Source organism: Peromyscus californicus, unplaced genomic scaffold (genome assembly GCF_007827085.1).
Source record: "Peromyscus californicus insignis strain IS unplaced genomic scaffold, ASM782708v3 Scaffold_8__1_contigs__length_139910024, whole genome shotgun sequence".
Classification (NCBI taxonomy): Eukaryota; Metazoa; Chordata; class Mammalia; order Rodentia; family Cricetidae; genus Peromyscus; species Peromyscus californicus.
The window spans coordinates 75,274,386-75,295,409 of NW_026294606.1; the positions used below are offsets into that span (position 1 = coordinate 75,274,386).

Below are 21,024 nucleotides of genomic sequence, written 5' to 3' on the forward strand. Positions count from 1 at the left end.
CACTACACAGCTCCCAAATAAATCACACATAGAGGCTTATTCTTAATTATGAATGCCTAGCCTTAGCTTGGCTTATTTCTAGCCAGGTTTTCTTAACTTTAAATTATCCCGTCTACCTTTTGCCTCTGGGCTTTTCCCATTCTCTTACTTCTGTAAATCTTACTCTTACCCCATGGCTTGCTGTGGAGCTGGGTGACTGGCCTCTGGAGTCCTCCTCCTTTTCTGGCTCCTCTTCTTCCTTCCACTCCTCCATCTCTTTTTTCCTTCCAGATTTCTCCTTCTATATATTATCTCTGCCTGCCAGTCCTGCCTATCCTTTCTTCTGCCTTGCCATTGGCCATTCAGTTCTTTATTAGACCATCAGGTGTTCTAGACAGGCACAGTAACACAACTTTACAGAGTTAAACAAATGCAACATAAACAAAAGTAACACACCTTAAAATAATATTCTCCAACAGTTGATCACTCTCCAGTGGGTGGCTCCTGACTCATGAGTACATAGGCAGTACAAATTAGACTTGGTGAGTTAGTTTTTTAAAAGGGGAGAAAGTTCAAGCTTTGGAGAGAGAGCTGAGGGATGAGATATGGATTTGAAAGGAATTGTGGGAAGAGTGGAGAATAATTATGATAAAATTACATTGTATGAATGTATGAAATTCTCAAAGAATTAATAAACCACTATATTAAAACTGGGAGAGGGAAGGTTGTGATGAGGAAAGTAAGACTACAAAAACCTCAGATTACTGCTGAGAATAATTTTAAAGGATTAGACCCCAGCTCTACAGGGTGGATATTTGGAGAATATTCATAGACTCAGCCAAAAAAGTTTTTGTAGTGTTGTATCTTTTAAGACTGTCCTGAGAGGCAAACATTTCAGCTGTAGAAAAAATAATATTTGTTTAAAATAATCTATTGAAAGAAAATAAAGATACATATATTTAAATTTAAAAAGATAAGTCATATTGATCAAATAATAAGTACATAGAAATCATTGTGTTCTTACATAACATCATTTCTCTGCATATATGAGTGTGTCCATACGAAAACAGAAGCACTACGTATCATTCTCAAGTAAATACTGTTGGCTGAAATACAGCTGTCCTTCAACATCTGCAGGGGTTGGATTCCCAAATCCAAGGATACTCAAGGCCTTTATGTTTTCATGTAACATATACACATCCGCCCGTGTTTTTAGTTATCTCTTGGTCACTTATATGCCATTTAATTATAACCACCTGTCAGTCAGCAATGGAGATAAGTTCTGAGCATTGCATGTTTAGGCTTTTTCACTGTCATGAGCTCATAGAGAATACCCACACAAACTAAGATGGCTGCCCCATCACCAAGCAATATGATATCAGGACCATAGTGGTTAATGCAGTCTGTCCTTGACAAAATAATCATGAGTTGTTGAACAGTACATGGCTGTACTTGTTCTAAGGGAATGTTACCAAGAATAGGTGCTGACATGTTCAGTGCAGAATTTTTTCAAATATTTTTGCCTAGTGACAAGAATGGATTCCCAGGTCTGGCTGTAATCCTGATCCTCCGCCCTCACCAGGCTATTGCTGCTGCAATTGACACTGGTCTTACAGTGTTTAGAACCCTTGGACATGATCTTGGATGAATCTTTCACTTTACATTTAACACGTTTCATTCCCGCTACCACACTACACACTACCAAGCAGTCCTTGAAGGATGAGTATTCTTATCTCTCCATTGCCCAATGCAGCCTTGCCAAATAAAGGTGCCCAAAGCTGTTATTTCACAGATATCTTTATGAAGCAGGGGACCATTCAATAAATACATTTAATCACAGGCACTTTAAAATGCAGTCACGCCGGCCAGTGGTGGCGCATGCCTTTAATCCCAGCACTCGGGAGGCAGAGCCAGGCAGATCTCTGTGAGTTCGAGGCTAGCCTGGGCTACCAAGTGAGTTCCAGGAAAGGCGCAAAGCTACACAGAGAAACCCTGTCTCGGAAAAAAAAAAAAAAGCAGTCACATGTTAGTGTGTTTTTAAGTGGAAGTAAAAGTCTACCTCCCTCTAACACAATAGTGTGGCATCTTCAGAGCTATCTCATTGCTGTGACCAAATATGTAACAAAAAATTCAAAAGGAGGGAAAATATTATTTTGACTTCTTATTTCAGAAACTTTAGTCCAGTTTCTTCACTCTGTACAAAAGTGTTATCTTACTATAAATCAATCAAGGAATTGATCCATTCATCTCTGGAAACATCATGACAGACAATCTCCTTGGTATTTCTCAACCCAAACAAGTCAACAATCAAAAGTAGCTATCATGAGTAGCTTGAGGCTTTCTCTCTTTCCAATAAGGAACCTATGGCAAGGTGACTCTCAGAACAGTGCCACTTTGTTTGGAAAAACAAGTTCAGGTTTTGCACTACGGCAGGTCCCACGATTTAGCTCAGCCTCGGACATCAAATTAGATGACAGCCAGACATGGAATTTCAGGGTGAGCAGAATCTTCTTCTCCACGTAGTGGATGCCTGATCAATAAAAGAGGAAAGAATGAAAATGCAACAATTGTCCCCGATAAGCTTTCAGAGACTACTAATGTCTGGGTATCTTCCTGTTTCAGATGGGTGAATCAAATGAAGACATAGACCAGATGTTCAGCACTTTGCTGGGGGAAATGGATCTCTTGACCCAGGTAAAAACCCTGTTTTTAACCTGTGAGCTATTGGGGGCGGGGCAGGGAGTGCAGAATTTGATACAAAAATGCTGCCTTTAGAAAAATGTCAGAGATTGACATCACACGCCCCTGATGTATCTGTGATAGTGTTGGGAGAAAATAGTCAAGCTTTTTATTGGTTCTGCACCATCAGTCCACATGGTCTCATAGAGCGATCACACATGCACAGCTATGTCAATGTCTGTGCCTATCATTCCCATGTCTCCTTCAACAACCACCTCTGAGTAACGCCCCTAGTAATTATCTTCATAGAGACTAAGAGAGAAGATGGCTCTAAGTAAGATGGTTTTGTGTCATCTTTTAAGGAAATACTGTATTTCAAAGGACTATTATGACATTCTGAATGAACTGTAAGAGCTCAGTCCCCATGAAAGCCACTCAGCCATAAGCTACATATCCGAGAAAAACAGTCAACCAAGACTAGATTGACCCCACTGTGTGTGATTAGAAGAGATGGATAAACCTTGGTGTCCCCAGTTTCCTAAAATAACTGAAAACTAAAATGGACTGAAATGCAATAATGTGATTGTAATACTGGAAAAAAAATACCAAGCTTACAGAAAAGTTGAAGCAATAGTATGAAGAATCCCAATTTACATTTCTCCCAAATTTCTGAATGAGTGGCATGTTGTTCTGTTTGTGTTCTCCACCCCTCCCCCACATATCCTGATAAAGGTGGCCTTCTAAATAACTACAAAGACATGTCAGCAAATGATGTTGGGATAACACTCCTGCTAAGAGCTGGAGCTCTAGCTCATGCTTTATAATTTGATGAGTTCCATGAATCAAAGATCTAAGCATATGAAAGGAGAGAAACAGAGAAAAAATGCTTATAATCTTAAAATACAAGGCACATCTAAGCAAGACAAACAACAGAAGATAGAAAACATAAAAATGAAATATTTTAAAATATAAGACATTTTAATTTCTGAATGGCAAGAAGATAAATAATGAGATTATAATATCAAACAAATCAACAAAAGCAAAACCAGTGGGCAGGGCATCCAGCTCAACTGTAAAGCAGTAGCTAGCAGAGAAAGGCCCTGGGGGTAGGGAGCTTGTTTATCAGTCACTATTGGAACTGTCAGAACATTAACTCTCTTAGAGTAAACAATTATGTAATAAATAATTAATTAAAAGTTTTTTGCAGAATTTCCTTCCCAGATGACTGCACATTTCTTTCTTTGATGTCACTATGTAAGCTCTTATAAAATTATGTATTGTATGTTTCTTCATCCTGACAGTAAGTCTCTCTATTGCTTAGGAAAATTAACTATTTTTGCCAGGCGATAGTAATGCACTCCTTTAATCCCAGCTCTTGGGAGGCAGAGACAAGTGGATCTCTGAGTTTGAGGCCAGCCTGGTCTACAAAGAGAGTTCCAAGAAAGCCAAGACAAGAAGGGCTACACAGAGAAACCCTGACTCGAAACACCACCACCACCCCCAAAAAAGAAAGAAGTGGGATAAAAGGAAAGAAAAAAGAAAAATTAACTATTTTGTTCTCATTATTCTCAATTAACACAGTCTATTTCCAAACATTTTTTATAGTTTTTTTAAGCTGAAATTTTCTATAATAGAAAAAATTTAAGACACAATAAAACATTTAAGTAACAACATGATCTTTAAGAGCATATTTGGAGAGAGAAAAGTATAAACAATGAGTGTTTGGAGCTTCAGCAATGTTGGTTTTGTGAATCACTCACAGAAACTATGGGATCTGTTTTCACAGAGTTTAGGAGTGGACACTCTTCCTCCTCCAGACCCCAAGCCACCCCGAGAAGAATTTAACTACAGTGTGGGATTTAAGGATTTAAATGGTAAGCACAGAAACTTTGTTTTCTTAAGCAATGTGAAACCATAATGAAGACTGAAGTCTCCATGGAACTATACTCTGACCATGAAACTAAGGAAATGTGAACATCGTGGTAAGTATTGTGTAAGCCCTGGACTGTGGGCAGTATTTTACTATGTCTACATTGAATTAAGAAAGTCCATTAGATATTTTCACCTATAATAAAAGGGAAGACCATCTTCCAGTTATGAATAGTCTTAGGATAATTTCATCTTTGGAAAAAAGAAAGAAAAGTTTATTCTTATTACTAAGGCGTCAAGAAAATGTCAGTAAAAAAAGTCTCTTCAAGGATAACGGCTAAGTATTTAATAACAACTGATAATATATAAATGGGAGCTGATTCAAAATATGTTTCATTCTAAATATAACATTTTAATTTACATATATATTTGTATATAATTTACTGCTTGAAACTTTCAGTCTCCCTGAGATCAAAGCTTTACTTTATAGCAAGATCCTCTTTTCTGTTTATTGCAGAGAGAACTGTTAGATCTGATGTTGCTGAAATGATAATAAACCTTGAAATAATCACTTCTAACTTAGTAAGAATTCACTGGAGCTCTTGGAGTCAAACATGCTACCATTGCGCCATAAGGGCGGCTTCACTGGAACCCTTGAGAAAGAATAGTCAAAGGCTTTCAGTGGCCACCAGAGTATAAAACTTAAGGTAGCAAAAAAGCCCTGCACAAACCCAAACTCATGAGTAGCCAAGAAGCCCCGACCTGGAACCCAAAGTCCCGGCTTCTGTTTCCATTTCTCACTTAGCGTCACTGCTTCTGTCCTTTGCAGTGTTCTCTTGATAAGCCTGTAGGCACCAGTGATTGTTTTGGTCAATTATGCTGCACCGCTTTTTACCTCACTTTTTACTTCACTCTTCTATTCACCACAAAAACTTTATGCCAGACATGTCCACCAAGATAACAGCGTTCATGAAGTTTCCAAAAAGTAGTCCACTTTCATGGATTATGGCAACTATGCTTATCAGATCCTTGCGCACATGGGCTCCAGTGGGTGTTTTGTTTGGGATTTTCTAGTTTTATTCGGTTTGTTGACAGGGTCTCACTATGTAGCCCTGGCTGGCCTGGAACTGTCTGTGTAGACCATGGTGGCCTTGAACTCTCAGAGATCTGCCTGCTTCTGCCTCTTGAAGCTCTACAAATGAGCATTTTATCAACAGTTCCACTAGAACTCAAGTCTAGTCAGTGTTTCCATTGTTATAGTCAACTCTGTTCTCTAAACTCTTAGTTCCTAGTATCAAAAACGTACCAAGGATGATAGAGTCGAGGAAACCCGTAAGTCTCTAAGCACAGCATGTTAAGGTGCAGCACCAAGGAGACAAGATGCTCATGTATGGACTGACTTTGGGAGAGGACAAAGCCACCAGATTCCTGATGTGTATAATTTTAAATTTGTTGAAAATACATTTTTATTACCCTCAGTTAAAGTGTTGTTAAAATAAGGTAAAAATATTTTGCCCATAGTCATTCAGAGAATGGCAGACTTCAGAATGGAATCCATTTCTCTTTCTCTATTCCTCACTACGTAATGCTATATTGATTAATATAACTTATTTATAGTAATGCATTTAAGCTCTGTATATTGATATATATCATTTTGATTCTTTGACATTAATAAGATATTAATGAACATTCTAATGTATTTTTCTTTAGGCATTAGTAATGCAAGCATTATTATGGGGATTTTATCACTAAGGTGTTTATAATTATATATAATATAGTTATAACAATTTATAATAATATATATTAAAAGATTTTACATTAACAGTTGTGACTGACCATGTTAGGAAATTATGAATGGGCCTTGATTGTTCAGCCACTTCTCTGAAAACATTTTAAAATAATATTTTTATGCAAAAATGGTTTACAAAGGAAAAAAAACTGCTTCATGCATTTGATGATCAAACCTTGGAATGAGTCTATGCTAGAACTGTTATTCTGATGTACTGGGCTACACGGCCCTGGTGATGTCTGGCAATGCTTTCTGCTTTTTACTAAAGAGGCTCATTTGCTGACACTCCCATTTCCTCATTCTGGGCCATCCTGCCCAGGGTCCATCCCTTCTTCACCGAATCATCATGCGGTGACTGCCTGGTGCCCAGTGCACTCTGCTGATGCTGTCCCTCTGTTCCAGGCAATCTCGTCAACTTGCTGAGCATGCATGTGGCCTCTCCAGTAATATCACACTTGGACAAAGTCCCATCTCCCTAAAAGCCTTGTCCATTCTTTCTTATAAAAGCTCGCCCAGGCTACTGTCTTCCTAAAGTCCTCACTACTTGGTGTCATTTGTTTTACTCTTTAACCCCTTCGCTGCCTCAGTCCTGCACTTAAGGATGCAAGGCTCCCTGAGGTCGGGTAGAGGGCTTACAGCTGTTTACCTGTACTCCCTAAAAGTAGATGAAACAGCTGATCCCCAGTGTTCTCCCTTCCAAATGCTTAGGGAGGACCCCACTGCCATCATTTCCATTCTCCTCCTCCTCTGCTGTTCCAAAGCCTGAAGCTCTTGCACCAGAATATTCAAGAGTTCTCCATGTAGGCATCTGCTCACGGGCTCTAACCTGACTTTATGGCTGGAGTGTGAGACACCCCCCTGTACAGCGCAAGTTTTCCCTCTTCTTCCTGTTAAAAACTTACTCACATTAAGCACTGAATGTAATTATTTCCGGAGTCCCAATACGTGGGTGTGTGCTACTGGATCAAAATATTTTCAACCTTTCTTATTGTATCATAACAAGTTAAATAATGATTCCCACCTAAGTACATATTGCACTTAAAAAAATAACTGTTTTCTGTTTTATCCAGATGCAAATAGTTAGGTTTTACTTTTCTTAACCCCATTAATGCTGTTTTTCCTCTTAGAGTCCTTAAATGCACTGGAGGACCAAGATTTAGATGCTCTCATGGCAGATTTGGTAGCAGATATAAGTGAAGCCGAGCAGAGAACCATCCAGGCTCAGAAAGAGTCCTCTCAGAATCAGCATCACTCAGCAGATGGCCAGGGTGCAGCCTCGCTTGGTTATGGAGCAAGTGCTGCTGCAGCTGGTATTAGCCACTATGAGGATGCTCTACCACCTCCACCGGCAGAACCCATGTTAGACCTTCCACCGCCCCCACCTCCTCCGGAACCTCTCTCTAAAGTAAGTATTGTAATGAGTCTTTCTCCGTATCGCTAGCTCCCAAATAATATCACGGAGATTTATTATTAATTATGAAAGCTCAACCTTATCTTAGGCTTGTTCTCAACTAGCTCTTATAAATTAATCCATTGATTTTAATCTACATTCTGCCACATGGTGTAAACTCATCTCATATTGCCCATCCTGCTTCCTCTGCATCTGGCTGGCAACTCTGCCTTTCTTCTTCCCAGAGTTCTCTCTCTGCCCAGAAGTCCCTCCTCTACCTCCTGCCTGGCTATTGGCCATTCAGCTTTTTATTACACCAGTCACAGCAATACATCTTCACACAATGTACAAATATCCCACAACAAAGTATGTAGGACCCAAGATGGCAGAACCATTGCCATTTGCTTACTGCCCATCACCTTGGACTTTCTTTGAAGTAATAATGACATTCATAAGTTTGCATGCCTAGACTCTGAAATTCTATGAAAAAGAATAGCGTGTGTTTCTTGCAAATCCAGAGAGCCTTCCATGAGCAATGTCTTAATCTGTTTTCTATTGTTATAACTGAATATCACGAATGGGTACTGTAGGAAAAAATAAAGGTTTATTTAGCACTGGAGGTTGGCGAGTATTATAGTATGGTTCTGGAACCTTCTCAGTAACTAGTGAAGACTTTCTGTTCATGACCCACTTGCTTTGTAAAGATACCACTTTGTCCCACCTTTTAATCTTTTACAAGGGAAATTAAACTTCAACATCAGTTTTGGTGAGGACATTTAAACTGTAGCAGGTGTGTGTGAAGAACACATTAGGACCAAATATAATACTTGTCATAGTTTGACTAAAAGTAATATTTTCATGTGCATATTCCTTAATAATACTCAAACTTCGGAGGACATGTTTTATTAATTTTTCATGAAGTAAGAAACTGATTTATATGTTTCATTGTCCCTGTTCCTAGCCCAGAATATAGAAAATAACAGGTTTTAAGTTGAGTTAAATTGGATTGTTGCCTCTGGTAACCCTGTTCAGTAGGACAAAGACTATGTGTCCTTGGAATGTCTTCACTGGGGAAGGTATTGTAAAGATAGGTAATGAATGCTTGATATTTGTAAGTTTCTGAATTTTGTGAAATAACTGCAAAGTTTACATTGTCCTTATTTGGCATGTTAATTACAATATGTCCCTCAAAAAAAAGGGTAAAGACAACACTTTGAAGAATTTCTCTTAAGTGGGCTCCTTAAAAATATTTCCAAGTGAGAAGCCAGCTCAGTGTGCTGTGGCTTCCATACTGGCTGTGCTGAATGATGGCGGTCAGTATGATTTGTATGACCCTAGTGGCCCTCAGAATTCCTACAATCTCAAATATAAATCAAATGTTAAACCATACTCTATCACACTCATTGCCTCACCATGTTTGCTCTGGAAAAATTATTTTTAACCTGGTGACTACGACAGAGCGGACGCTCCTAACCTCGGGTTCCTCAAGGTTTCAGGGGGGTCATGAGTTCCTTGAGAGTAAATACAAAGTTGAATGAACAGGTGGAAGCTTACGAAGTTCCTTACTTTCGCCTGTTCTTAAAGCATCTCGGCACTCAAAAATGTTTCAACAACCAAGTGGTATGAGAAGAGATCACTCTGCTTTCAAACAATAGGGATGTGACCAGAACACTTCATTTCCAAATCATTATAAATAAATAAATAAATAAATAAATAAGCCTTAATAATCCTATTCTCAGGATTTTACCTTATCAAAGGAATTTGAGCTCATAAGAATACTTCACACTCTTTTCTCTTGTTCATGTGTGTTCATCAGTGGAGTGTTTTGTTTGTTTTGATTTACTTTGGACAGTTTGTGATTTATAAGGTTAAGTTTTGGCTTTAGTATTAAAAAGTAGGATGTTAAGGACATTTTTAAGTTTCTAATAAAAGCTATGAATCCCCCTCTAAATAGATATCATGGTCCAAGAGGATGTGTATGATTTTATGAGGTGCTCAACTCCCTTAGGATGAATGCTTTAATGGATTCTGTGGGTTGGTCCCAGTATCAGTGCATTTTCTGTTGCTGTGATAAAATACTACAACCAAAGCAACTTAAGAAGGAAAGAGTTTGCTTTAGCTTATAGGGAAAGTCCATCATCTCAGGGGAGACACAGCAGCAGGCTGCCAGAGCAGGAAGCTAACTGATCACATTTCTATTCACAGGATAAAAGCAAAAGCAAACAGGAAGTGGGATGAGGCTCACTCAAAGCCCACCTACACTGATGTATTTCCTCCAGCAAGGTTCCATGTCCTGATAGTTCCAAACAGCACCACCAGCTAGGGACCCAGAGTTCAAGTCTGTGAGTTTATAGGGGATATTGATCATTCAGACTACCACAGTCCTCTATTTTGTGAGCTGAGCACAGAACAGCATGCTCTAAGTGTATGATACAGTTATTGAGGTCATAATATCATCTTTTAGGATAAAATTCCCAAGGCTATAAACAATAATTTCTTTCTGTACCTTTGAGTTGACTATTTCAGTTATAGGCATTTATTTATTTTCTGAAAATGGAGGATATAAAATTTGATAATTTTGTTACTATAAATTAACTAGGCACTAACACTAACATGCAATTACCACCCATTGGTATTTATGAGACTCTGTTGACTGTCTTGTCCCTTTACAGGAAGAAGAAGAAGCCCTAGCAAAGGCTGATAAAATCAAATTAGCACTGGAAAAACTGAAGGAAGCCAAGGTTAAGAAGGTAAGCCAACAATCACTTTTGCATAGGGGGGAGCTAAATTAATGATATCATACTATACTTACTGATAAACAGTAAAATAAAAATTTCACCTGCCTCTGGGGAGCTCAGTAGTAGGTCACCTGCCTAACATACTCAAGACCTTGGCTTTAAGAGTATCGTTGAAAGAAAACTAAAGTGGCACTTTCCAAATAATTATCATCTTTAAAGAATTTTCTGGACAAAGTGAAATGACATGATTTTTCTCTGTATACCATCGTTTAGCGAATTTGTGATTTCTAGGTAGGGAACCTGCATTCATCTGTGTCTTGTAAAGGCTTTCTACTGGATAGTATGATGGCAAAGAGCTCTCTGTGGTGAGAAAATGCCTAACAGGGCAGACATTTCCTTAGCTCATACATGACTTTTTGTTGGTTTACACATGTATTTTCTCATGAATCAGGAGAGTGGGAGTACAAATTCCCTTTAACAAGAAAGGAAAAGGTCTTTGGTTTTGCTACCACCTAGGCAAGGGCCTTCTGAGTTCCATTTTGAGAATGTAAAATCTGTCCATCCTGGACTCCCTTCCCTGAGTGATGCTCTCTGGGACTTTCCATAGCTGTCTGCTTATAGCAGGTGGCACGTCCTCTGGGCATGCTTCAACGGGGTCAGCCCTCAGCATCCCTTGGCCTCACAGTTCCACAATTTCTTTTGTGAATTTTATGTCCCTTGAGCAACCTCTAGACCCGATGCCTGCCTGGCTGTCTCCCCGGGAATCAAATATTGGTTTTGTTGTTAATCTAGTCTCTAATTTGTGTAAATTTTGCATGATCTGCTCCTAACCCTACTTTCCCAGTTAGCCTATAACTTTTTTGAACATTTTCGCCGAGCATAGGGTTTGTTTGTTTGTTTGTTTAGGAACATAATGTATTATGTTATAATAGAAAAACCTGTATCTAACCTGATTAAGGGACTACACCCACTATTAAAATGTTAGTAATAAGGGGCTGGAGAGATAGCTCAGTGGATAAGAGCACTGGCTGCTCTTCCAGAGGACCCGGGTTCAATTTCCAACACCCACCTGGCAGTACACAACTGTCTGTAATTCAAGTTCCAGTGGATCTGACTCCCTCACAAAGACATGCAGGTCAAACGCCAATGCATATAAAAATAAAAATAAGTTAGTAATAGTTAAATTGTTTTGTTATTCCTGAAGCGTCTATCATCTCTCACATATTTAGGTGAATTGTCCTTGTCACATAGGGTCTTAACACTTTATATTTCCATGCCACCTGCTACAATTCTTGAATGAAGGAGTTATATACATGGTGATTAATTCAGTAAATATCCCTTGACCATCCCTGGATCCAGACTTGCAAGGCTCATATCTGAAGATATTTTCCAGATAGAACTGATCCTATTCCTTGCAAATGCCAATCAACTTCTTTTTTGTTACTCTTTTATTTTCTGCATGGATGTGCCAGCTTTTCCTTACTGTGGCAAACACCGAACGTGATCAGCTGGATAGCTGCTCTTCTTGCTGCTGTGGTGAATACCCAGCAATGGCAATCTTAGAAAGGAAGGGCTGGTTTGGGCTCTCAGTTTGAGTGTTCGAACCACCAAAGCAGGGAAGCAGGGAAGGAAGACAGTCAGGGGCTGTAGCATCAGGAGTGCAAGGTCTCACTGGTCACACTCACTGTGTCTGGTGTCGGGAAGCAAAGAGAGATGAATGCTCAAAGTCGTGAGCCTGTCAGGGACATTTCACAACCACATGTGCCATAACCACTCAGGTGATTTGAGGGATGAGCTGCTATGCTGATGTCTGAGGTTAGACTTTTCACTCGAACCTCAGTCCACCTTCTCTGCTCTTGTCTCCATAGTCCAAGAGCCTTCAGTGGCTGCCCATCTTGTACAGTGAAGTCAAGCCAGTCTCTATGTGATCTGGCTGCCATTATCTCCCTAGCCTCAGTTCTTCCTCCCTCCTTCCCTCCCTCCCTCCCTCCCTCCCTCCCTCCCTCCCTCCCTCCCTCCCTCTCTCTCTCTCTCTCTCTCTCTCTCTCTCTCTCTCTCTCTCTCTCCATTAACCGCACTGTAACTCAAGCACTTGCTGTGGTACCTTTGTACCCACTTGTCCCTGGCATTCTTACCCAGATTCTTACTGAGCTTTTTTCTGTCTGTCCCTCCCTTAAGTATTCAGTCACCTTCTGAGTGAGACTGTCCCCACTGTACACACTACTCCCTAAAATTCTCATGCCTTCTCTGCTTTCCTCCTCAGTGTTTTTATCACCACCCAATGTACAACCCACTAATTTATGGCCTATATTCTCTCTGGACCTCCATAGAGGCCCTTCTGGAGACTGTCTTCTTTTTGCACCCCCATGCATTAGAGGAGGTGCTAGCTGTGTTCAATGGTGAACAGGTCCAGCGGGATTGTTACTTGTATTGAGCTAAATTCTAGCAAGGGAGGCAAGTGCAGTGAAGAAAATTAAACCATACTTCTGATCCCAACACTCAGGATCCAGAGGCAGGAGGACTGCAAATTCAAGACTAGCCTGGACTACAACAGTAAATCTAGACCCAGCTAGTGCTGCACAGCAAGACCTTGTCTAATAACAATTATTATTATTATTATTATTATTATTATTATTATTTATTACACTTTTTAAAAAAAGCAGAAGCATGAGCGGGAAACCAGAAGACGTGGTAGGTAGTGCCTAAGCCATTCCTCAGATGTATTGGTGATAATGAAGCCTCTCGGAGAAGGTGACTCTTGAGCAAAAGCTGATACAGCTAGGGCCATGGGGCCAAGGAAGAGGGTATCCCCAAGCAGAGATGAGCTTTGATGAGGCAAGGAGTATCTTCTCCTCTAGCAAAATTCAGCTTGATGAGATGGAACGAAATAAAAGGCTGTTGACCACAGCTCAGTGAGCAACTTAGTAAAAGCAAAGGAAGGGATCGATGTTAGAGTGGCAGGTGGGAGCCACAAGAGTTCAGAGGTGACAGGGGAAGTTTGGACTATGTCTTAAGTGCAATAGGGAGCCTTTTGAGAGCTCTAAATGAGACTAATGAATGGTTTTTAAAGGCCTTACTGGCCGATGTATGGAAAATGAATTGTAGGGATGTGTGGGTGATCTGACTGTGACAGTGCTACTCATTGACTGTCATGGCTGCTCTGGCCCACTAAGTGGGTGCCCTCTTCCTCCTTCAGTATCCCACCTGTGTCCCTCCCACACTCGGAGGCTGTGTGCTGGGTCAGCGAGAACTACATTCCTCATCAATAAGGACAGTTCCTCTGACAAAAGCATACAGGTCTCTATGCTCCCATGACAGAACCACCAAACAAGCTCTCAAGGACAATAAATTATAGTAGTAGAGAGTGGCGGTGGGGTGACTTGTTCTAGATTCCTTCTAGCACGGCTGAGCATGCGTTGACTTGAGCTACAAATAAGTGGCAGGTGCAGATATGCCGTATGGAGTGGCTGGCTTTGCCTATGAATACAGATAAAAGAGAATGAGAGCAGGGAGCCTGCTGCAGGAGGATCACACGTTCAAGAGAAGCCTAGGCACACCATGAGACCCTGTCTCAAAACCCCAAGGACTTGGGATGTGGCTCAGTGGTAGAATGTTTGCGTAACAAGTGCAAGGCCCTGGGCTTGATCCCCATCACCTCAAGAGGCGGATGAAGGGATGGAGGGAGGATTTTTTTTTTTAAAGTCATAATTACACACTTTCAAGGCACTGGATGATTTATAAATGAGGGCCACATTGTGCGTTTTTAGAAGAGAAACGAAAAGAGAAGTATTTCTTACAGAAGATGAAACAAGAGCAAATGCAGACTGCTTGCACAGATGGCCCGTGAAGAACGGGGGGCCTTTCAGCTCTTCCCAGCCATCTATCCAAAACAACACAGCTTTGCCCCTTTTGGTTCCCATGGATTGTGTCAGTGAACGCAAAGCACAAGGCCTGGACCCAAGGAAGATGCAGAGGAAAGCGCTCACCAATGGGGAAGGAAAGAAGGCTCCTGACTCTCTGGCTGTATTCTCTAAGACGACACTCTGTATGTGACGCAGCATGTTAAGGAAAGAATAGGAATGATCCACATTTAAAGAAAATGGCTGGGAGGGTCTCACAGCTATTTTAAAGGATGAAAGTGAGTTAGGGCAGGAATACTGAGGCAGAAGATCAAAAGGTCAAAGACAGCCTGAGTTACACAGAGACCCTGTCTCATTAAAAAAAAAGGGGGGGGGGGGGTCCTCGCCACAGAAGTATTTGCTTTTAAGGTTCTGGTGGGATGTTGACATTATTTTGAATTACAAATCATGTGCATAACTTATGCTACCAAGTTTTTGAAGCTGGAAACACAATTTGACTTATTTGCTAATTTAATTTATTCCGAAGCTCTGTGACAGAACAATTCCATTTGTAAATCTTATTATAGAAGCCCAAAAGAGTAATTTGCATGATTCAGGGCTAAAATATTTTCCATTTAACAATTTGCAAGTGAAAATGAGATTTCGTTACCGAATCATTTGGCTCCAGAGAAGATCACGTGATGAATTGCAGAGCGTTGCTGTGATGCTGTCCCGTGTTGGTACAGAACCACTCTGCTGCTTGCAAGTATGGCAGAAGCTGTGAGGAACCATAAATATAATTTCTTCCTATTCAGTCACTTATGTTTTCTAAGCTTTACAATTATAGATATTCATAAATACATGTGGATTAAACCTAGTTTTCCATTTCTGCCAAAAAAAAAAAAAAAGAAACCTCTTCCATCATTATGAAACTATGTGGTTTGGCAATATCTTCCTCAGTATAAAAATGAAAGGGAAAGGCAACATACGTTTTCCTTTCTAAAGCATCTCTAAGCAGGAATGAAACGTGGTCAAATGTCGATATTTTTCTCTATCAGAAACACTGCTTTCTAAGCCCTAACTTCCGTGGTGTTTCCTAGAACATATAACTGTTCTATAGCAGTAATTCTCAGCCAAGAACATGGACATCTTCCACAGAAAAAATACAAAAAAGACCCAACTTTATCCAAGGTAAAGAGGGTGCCCATTATGATGGGCAAAGAAGTACCTAAAGGGACACTTGTCTCTTCCGTGTGTTTTCAGACTATTAAAATCATGGACCTCAACGAATTCAAATCTCACTCTTAACCCCATGCTGAGAGTAGAAGAAAGGCTTGAACTCCGGTGCCATCAGCCTGTTCTAGTTTCACTCTGTTGACATGACCAAAAAAACTCTGACCAAAAGCAAGCTTGAGAAGGAAACGGTTTATTTGACTTGGTCTTCCCGATCAGGGAACATCATTGAGCAAAGTCAGGTTGGAATTCAAAGCAGGAACTATGGAAAGAATGCGGCTTGCTAGCCTGCTCACTGACTCACAGGCTCATTCATGCTTCGCCAGCATTGTTATACAGCCCAGGACCACCTCCGCAAGGAATGATGCGGTCTACATCAGGCTGGGCCAACCTGCATCAATTAACAATCAAGACAGTCCCGTACAGATGTGTCCACAGACCAGCCTGATAAAGACAATTACTCAATTGATACTCTTTTTCTCTGGGTCATTCTAGGCTGTCTCAAATGGACACAACTAGAGGAAGAATTTTCCTCAGGAAGAGATTTCATATAGTTATGACACTTTATGAGGCCACCTTGTAGGTCAGACAGGAGTCAAAACAATGGAAAGTCAATGATGGGCAAGGCCACACCTTAACCAGGACTGTTTAATTGTGCAAATCTCGTGCTCCCTAGTTAAACCTTAAACCTCTTGCCAATACCCTAAACAATGACTCCAGGGCCACTGCTGCACCTCTTCATTTCTTCCTCTTCCCAGGGTAGCCTTACTGGATAAATCTCCTCTTTCTGCTGTTCACTTTAATTCGTCCCTTTAATTGGCATACTGGGGACAGTGGCAAAACCTAGGATATTGGGGCTGTCATGCCCAGGCTTTTACCCTAGAAGTCCCTTTAACAAAGGGACTTCAGTCACAGAGATACAGGGAGCTCTTTTGGTCAAGAAATGCTGCTAGCACCCAAAACAAAACGGGAACAAGAAACGGAAGGATGTTGGGAAAGCGAGAAGTTGGTGCTTCTTCAGGGTTGTTTTCTGTCTCCCCCACCGGAATGCAGTGGCTTGAAATTGGGCCAAGGGCCTTGTTTATTGTCTGTTTTGTGTTTTTGAATTTATTTTTCCACCTCTGTGTTTCTAATGTGTAAAGGAGTTCACAGTGAGGTCGGGGGATACATTCCATTTTTAAAATATTTTCTATTTGCCCTCTGAGAATTTCAGACATGTATACAATGTAATTTGACCATATTCACCCCCCCAAATCTCCTCTCCAACTCTTCCAAGACCCCCTACCACATCCCATCCCAAGTCCATAGCCTGTTTTTTCAACTCACTGAATCCAGTCAGTGCTGTCAGTGCGTACAGATAGATGTATAGGCCCATCCATTGGAGAATGGGCCACCTATCAGGGATCATATCCCTGAAGAAAGCCGGCTCTTCCTCTCCCAAGTGCCATCAATTGATAGTAGCTCCTTAAGTCAGAGTGGGGCTTCCTGAACACCTCTCCCATGCTGCAATTTTGACTGTACTGCTCCTGAACAAATGTTGTACAAGTAATGGCAGCTGTTGCACGTTCAAGAGTTCAGCAATCCTGTCCTGTCCAGAAGACACTGTTTTACAGCAGTCCTCATCATTAAGCGCTGCATTAATCTATGGATAAAAATATTAAATATTTAGAAAGCAGTTTGATGCTACATCCATTTAGTAAAATAGTAGTATTAGGTTCTCCTCTGGGACCCATGAGCCCCTCAGCCTTGGGTTCTTGGCCCAGTTTGTAGTACCAGACATGAGTTCTATCCTGTAGAGCAGGCTTTAAATCTAATCAGAAAGCAGCTGGTTATCCCCCATAACCATCATGCCACTACTGCTGGTTGAGAAAAGTCATCTACAGTCTTTTCCTGGAACTCGCCTTGTAGACCAGGCTGGCCTCGAACTCACACAGAGGTCCACCTGCCTCTGCCTCCCGAGTGCTGGGATTAAAGGCGTGCGCCACCACCGCCCGGCCTGTCATCTATAATCTTACCAAACTGTGAACCCTGTGAGCTACAGTAACAGCAGCCTATGCAAAGGATGCATTCCTAACGCACAGAAATAATAAGTGGCAGAAATAATAGCAATGCGGACACCTTGAGCTTAGCAGCCTGCCCCGGTGCTGAAACTGACTGATGCTCTGTGGCTTCATCTTCAGCTTGTGGTTAAGGTGCATATGGACGATAACAGCACCAAGTCGCTGATGGTGGATGAGCGACAGTTGGCTCGGGATGTTCTGGACAACCTTTTTGAAAAAACCCATTGTGACTGCAATGTGGACTGGTGTCTTTACGAAATCTATCCCGAATTGCAAATTGGTAAGTCTCTTCCCCACATCTGGGCTGTACTTCCAAAGCCTGGCTTTTGTTCTGTTAGGGGCTTTAGTCTGTCTTATACATTTATTTCAAGATCTCAAGACGTGACACACGTCAGTGCCCTCATCTGGGATGAGTACTTGCTCCATTGTTCTTTGCGGCAGACACGCAGTTGGTAGAGGGTGGCCAGGCTTTGGGGGATGTGAACTTTATTACTGTCACCTTGCTAGTGACTCTAAAGGGGGAAGAAAGAGCTAATATGGTTCATCCTGCTACATGTTTGGGAAGCTCAGCAGATTGCAGGAGATCTGGGTTCCTGTCAGCTAATATCCCGTTAAAGATTGCTTCCTTGAGACATAATGTGGCTGCCAGATCTTATATCCTCGCTCACTTCCCCTCCCTCCCTCCCAACTCGACTTATCACTAACACTTTGCTAACTGAAGAGGTTCAGCCCCAGAGGTCAAAAGGCAGTAAAATAAATTGATAGCTTATTTATTCATTTGTTTATTTATTCATTTGTTTGTTTTTCCTTTTTTCTTTTACCTTTTAATTTAATAAATTTAATAAATCAGCAATTTAATAAATTCTCTGTTCTTTCCATTCATCCTCAGGGCACACTGCCTTCCAAGAGGGCTGTATGAAACCCAGAATTATCTCCTTTTGGTCTTTAGGGCAATTTTTTCTATAGAAAGTGGTCCACATTAAAATAGTCCCTTAACCAGGCATGCTGGCACATGCTCATAATCCCACCCTTGGAGAGGCTAAGCCTGGAGGAGGATGAGTCCCAGGCTGGTCTGAGCTGCATAGGGAGACCCTCTCTCCAAACTAACCCAAACAGAGGTCTTGACGTTTTCTTCAATTCTGTGAGTCAGGAAAACAAGGGAAGGAAAACCTTCCATTCCTCTCAAGCTTGGTTCAGGCATTCCTCTATTGTCTTTAGAGTTTTAGAGTGATCAGTTGTGAGGTTCACAGTTTCGCTCACAGTGTTTAAGCACTCATTGTTCTGTAGCCACCCCCATAGTGACTGGATTTACCTCCGGTAAGAACGATTTAAAATGAAAAGCAAAATGCTAGCACTCAAAAAGCGTGATAACTATCCCCCAAAGTACTGTAGTTCCTGCCATTTATAATGTTTTTATGTAAACTAAATTCAGAACCTGACGCTGACGTATAAAAACATCAGGAACGACGCACTGTTGTTGCAGGCAGGGATGTTAGCGTACAGGCCGGGTGCTGGACCGCTCCAGTCCTCCCGCCTCTTTACGGGTGGACTACACTGAGATGATGGCTAGTTCAGGAAAGGAAATAGCTTCTTCGGGACAAGGTCCACAGGGGCCTGGAGATGTGCCATGCAAGAAGACAGAGAAGGAACTGAGCAGGGGGTCCCCCGTGAGCTTTTGTGGGTCGTTAACATAGTAGCCGCCTCCCCCGTGTTCAGATACCCATCCAGTTTTCAGAGCATGTGCCCTTGGCTGAATAAATTCAAACGCAACAAAGTAAGATCTGCCAATCTTTAGAAACCTTGTGAACCATTGCCCTTAACTCAATAATAGACTCCCATCTGAAATATCTTTTTTATTTCATCAGAGAGAATATTTGAAGACCATGAAAACGTTGTTGAAGTCTTATCAGACTGGACAAGAGACACAGAAAACAAAGTACTGTTTTTGGAGAAAGAAGAAAAATATGCTGTGTTTAAAAATCCTCAGGTAAGATAGCCCGTATTTTGTTAAACTATGTAGTGAATGAAGAAGTTTTTGTCACCTGTGTACTGGTCAAAGCATAATCTCAGGAAATCTCACAAATGTGTTCCTTTCAAATAAACACAAATGTAGAAATTCAGTCTTTTGAAAGATTTAGAAAGATAAGCATATCCATTGGTCATTGTCTAATGCTCCTCTTGGGTTTGAGTTTCTATTAGGCTCCATTAGTCCAATGTGCCCTGATGAACTACAGATTATTAATTTTTCTGTTGCAAAGTTACATGTTTTGTAGTTCATATTTGTTGTTTATTAATACTGTGATAACTAAAGGGAGTTTACTGGGAGGTCTGAGACCCATAAATGCCATCATATTAAAAAAAAAAAAAGATAAAGAGAGAAATACTTATTTACAATTTGGGCCAGAGCTTGTGAAATAAAAATACCTAGTTTCTTTTTACCTTTTCTATGGCAGAGCTACACTTTATAGAAAAGATTAAACAAAGGCCAGGAAATATAAATGTGTAAATTTAATCAAAAGGGTGTGAACTCTGTTCCTTAGAGACACTTCCCCATTCCACTGATGATGCTGCTACAGCCCATTCCTGCTCTCAGTGTAGACGCCCCTGGGGAGTTTTCATAAACCACCCTCAAACATCCTGTCTTTCACAGGATCCCTGCCACACTATTGCAGAGCACTCAGAGTATATAAAATTTATTGTTATGTCCTTAAGCAATTGACACAAACACAAAAGCATTGATCTCATATTTGAAAGTGACTCCCTCAAGTCATATATCAGGATGCAACAAAACATCTAAGCCTTTCTGGGAGTGGCTTCAAGCACCTGGAATCACATGAGAACCAGAATGCCAGTCTATACTGCCTGTCACCACAGATAGTCAACAGAGGCTGGGGTTGAGTCATTAGTTGAAGCTGCGTTATTCAGAGAGGCAGCAACCTGGAAAAGTAGATGGTTAATACCCCAGAAGTTCTGCCTTCCCCACCCCATCTAGTATACTTTGTAGGGAACCCTAAAAAGGCAGTTCATCATTCCAAAGTGTAGCCTTGTCCCTCTAGTCAGGGGTCACCCTTGTCTCTGATTCACCATCTTGGGATTCTTGCCTCTCTTCTCTACATCCTTCCTTTGCTATGTTTCTCTGTGGAGCAGAGTTCATATCCACACAAGACTGCTTAGTCCCATATTCCTCCCAAGCACCATAGATCAAAGGCTAGCTCAGCAGCACATATATGCTGAGCTCTTGTTGAACAATATCAGGTACCAGTGTCTCTTTATATAAAGGGTCTTTATCTTCCCCTCCTGTCCCAAACACATTTTTAAAGGAAATTCTAAGACTATTACTGATGGAAGTGATCTCCACAGTCATGGTCATTCAGACATCTTTCCATCTTACAGGAAAGGAAACTGAATCTCGAATCACTAGGGGAAGAATTAGAAGAGTCTGAGGCAG

At 41.0% G+C, this 21,024-nt stretch overlaps 1 protein-coding gene across 1 annotated transcript in view; it reads left to right on the forward strand.

Moving 5' to 3' along the window:
* Positions 1 to 21,024, forward strand: part of Apbb1ip (amyloid beta precursor protein binding family B member 1 interacting protein) — a 101,313-nt gene that overhangs the window by 43,549 nt on the left and 36,740 nt on the right. Inside the window, exons 2-7 of the mRNA XM_052728701.1 lie at positions 2,602 to 2,673; positions 4,445 to 4,532; positions 7,444 to 7,721; positions 10,379 to 10,456; positions 17,697 to 17,856; positions 19,442 to 19,563. Of these exons, the coding sequence (XP_052584661.1) occupies positions 2,602 to 2,673; positions 4,445 to 4,532; positions 7,444 to 7,721; positions 10,379 to 10,456; positions 17,697 to 17,856; positions 19,442 to 19,563 (798 nt within the window). The remainder of the gene's footprint in view (positions 1 to 2,601; positions 2,674 to 4,444; positions 4,533 to 7,443; positions 7,722 to 10,378; positions 10,457 to 17,696; positions 17,857 to 19,441; positions 19,564 to 21,024) is intronic.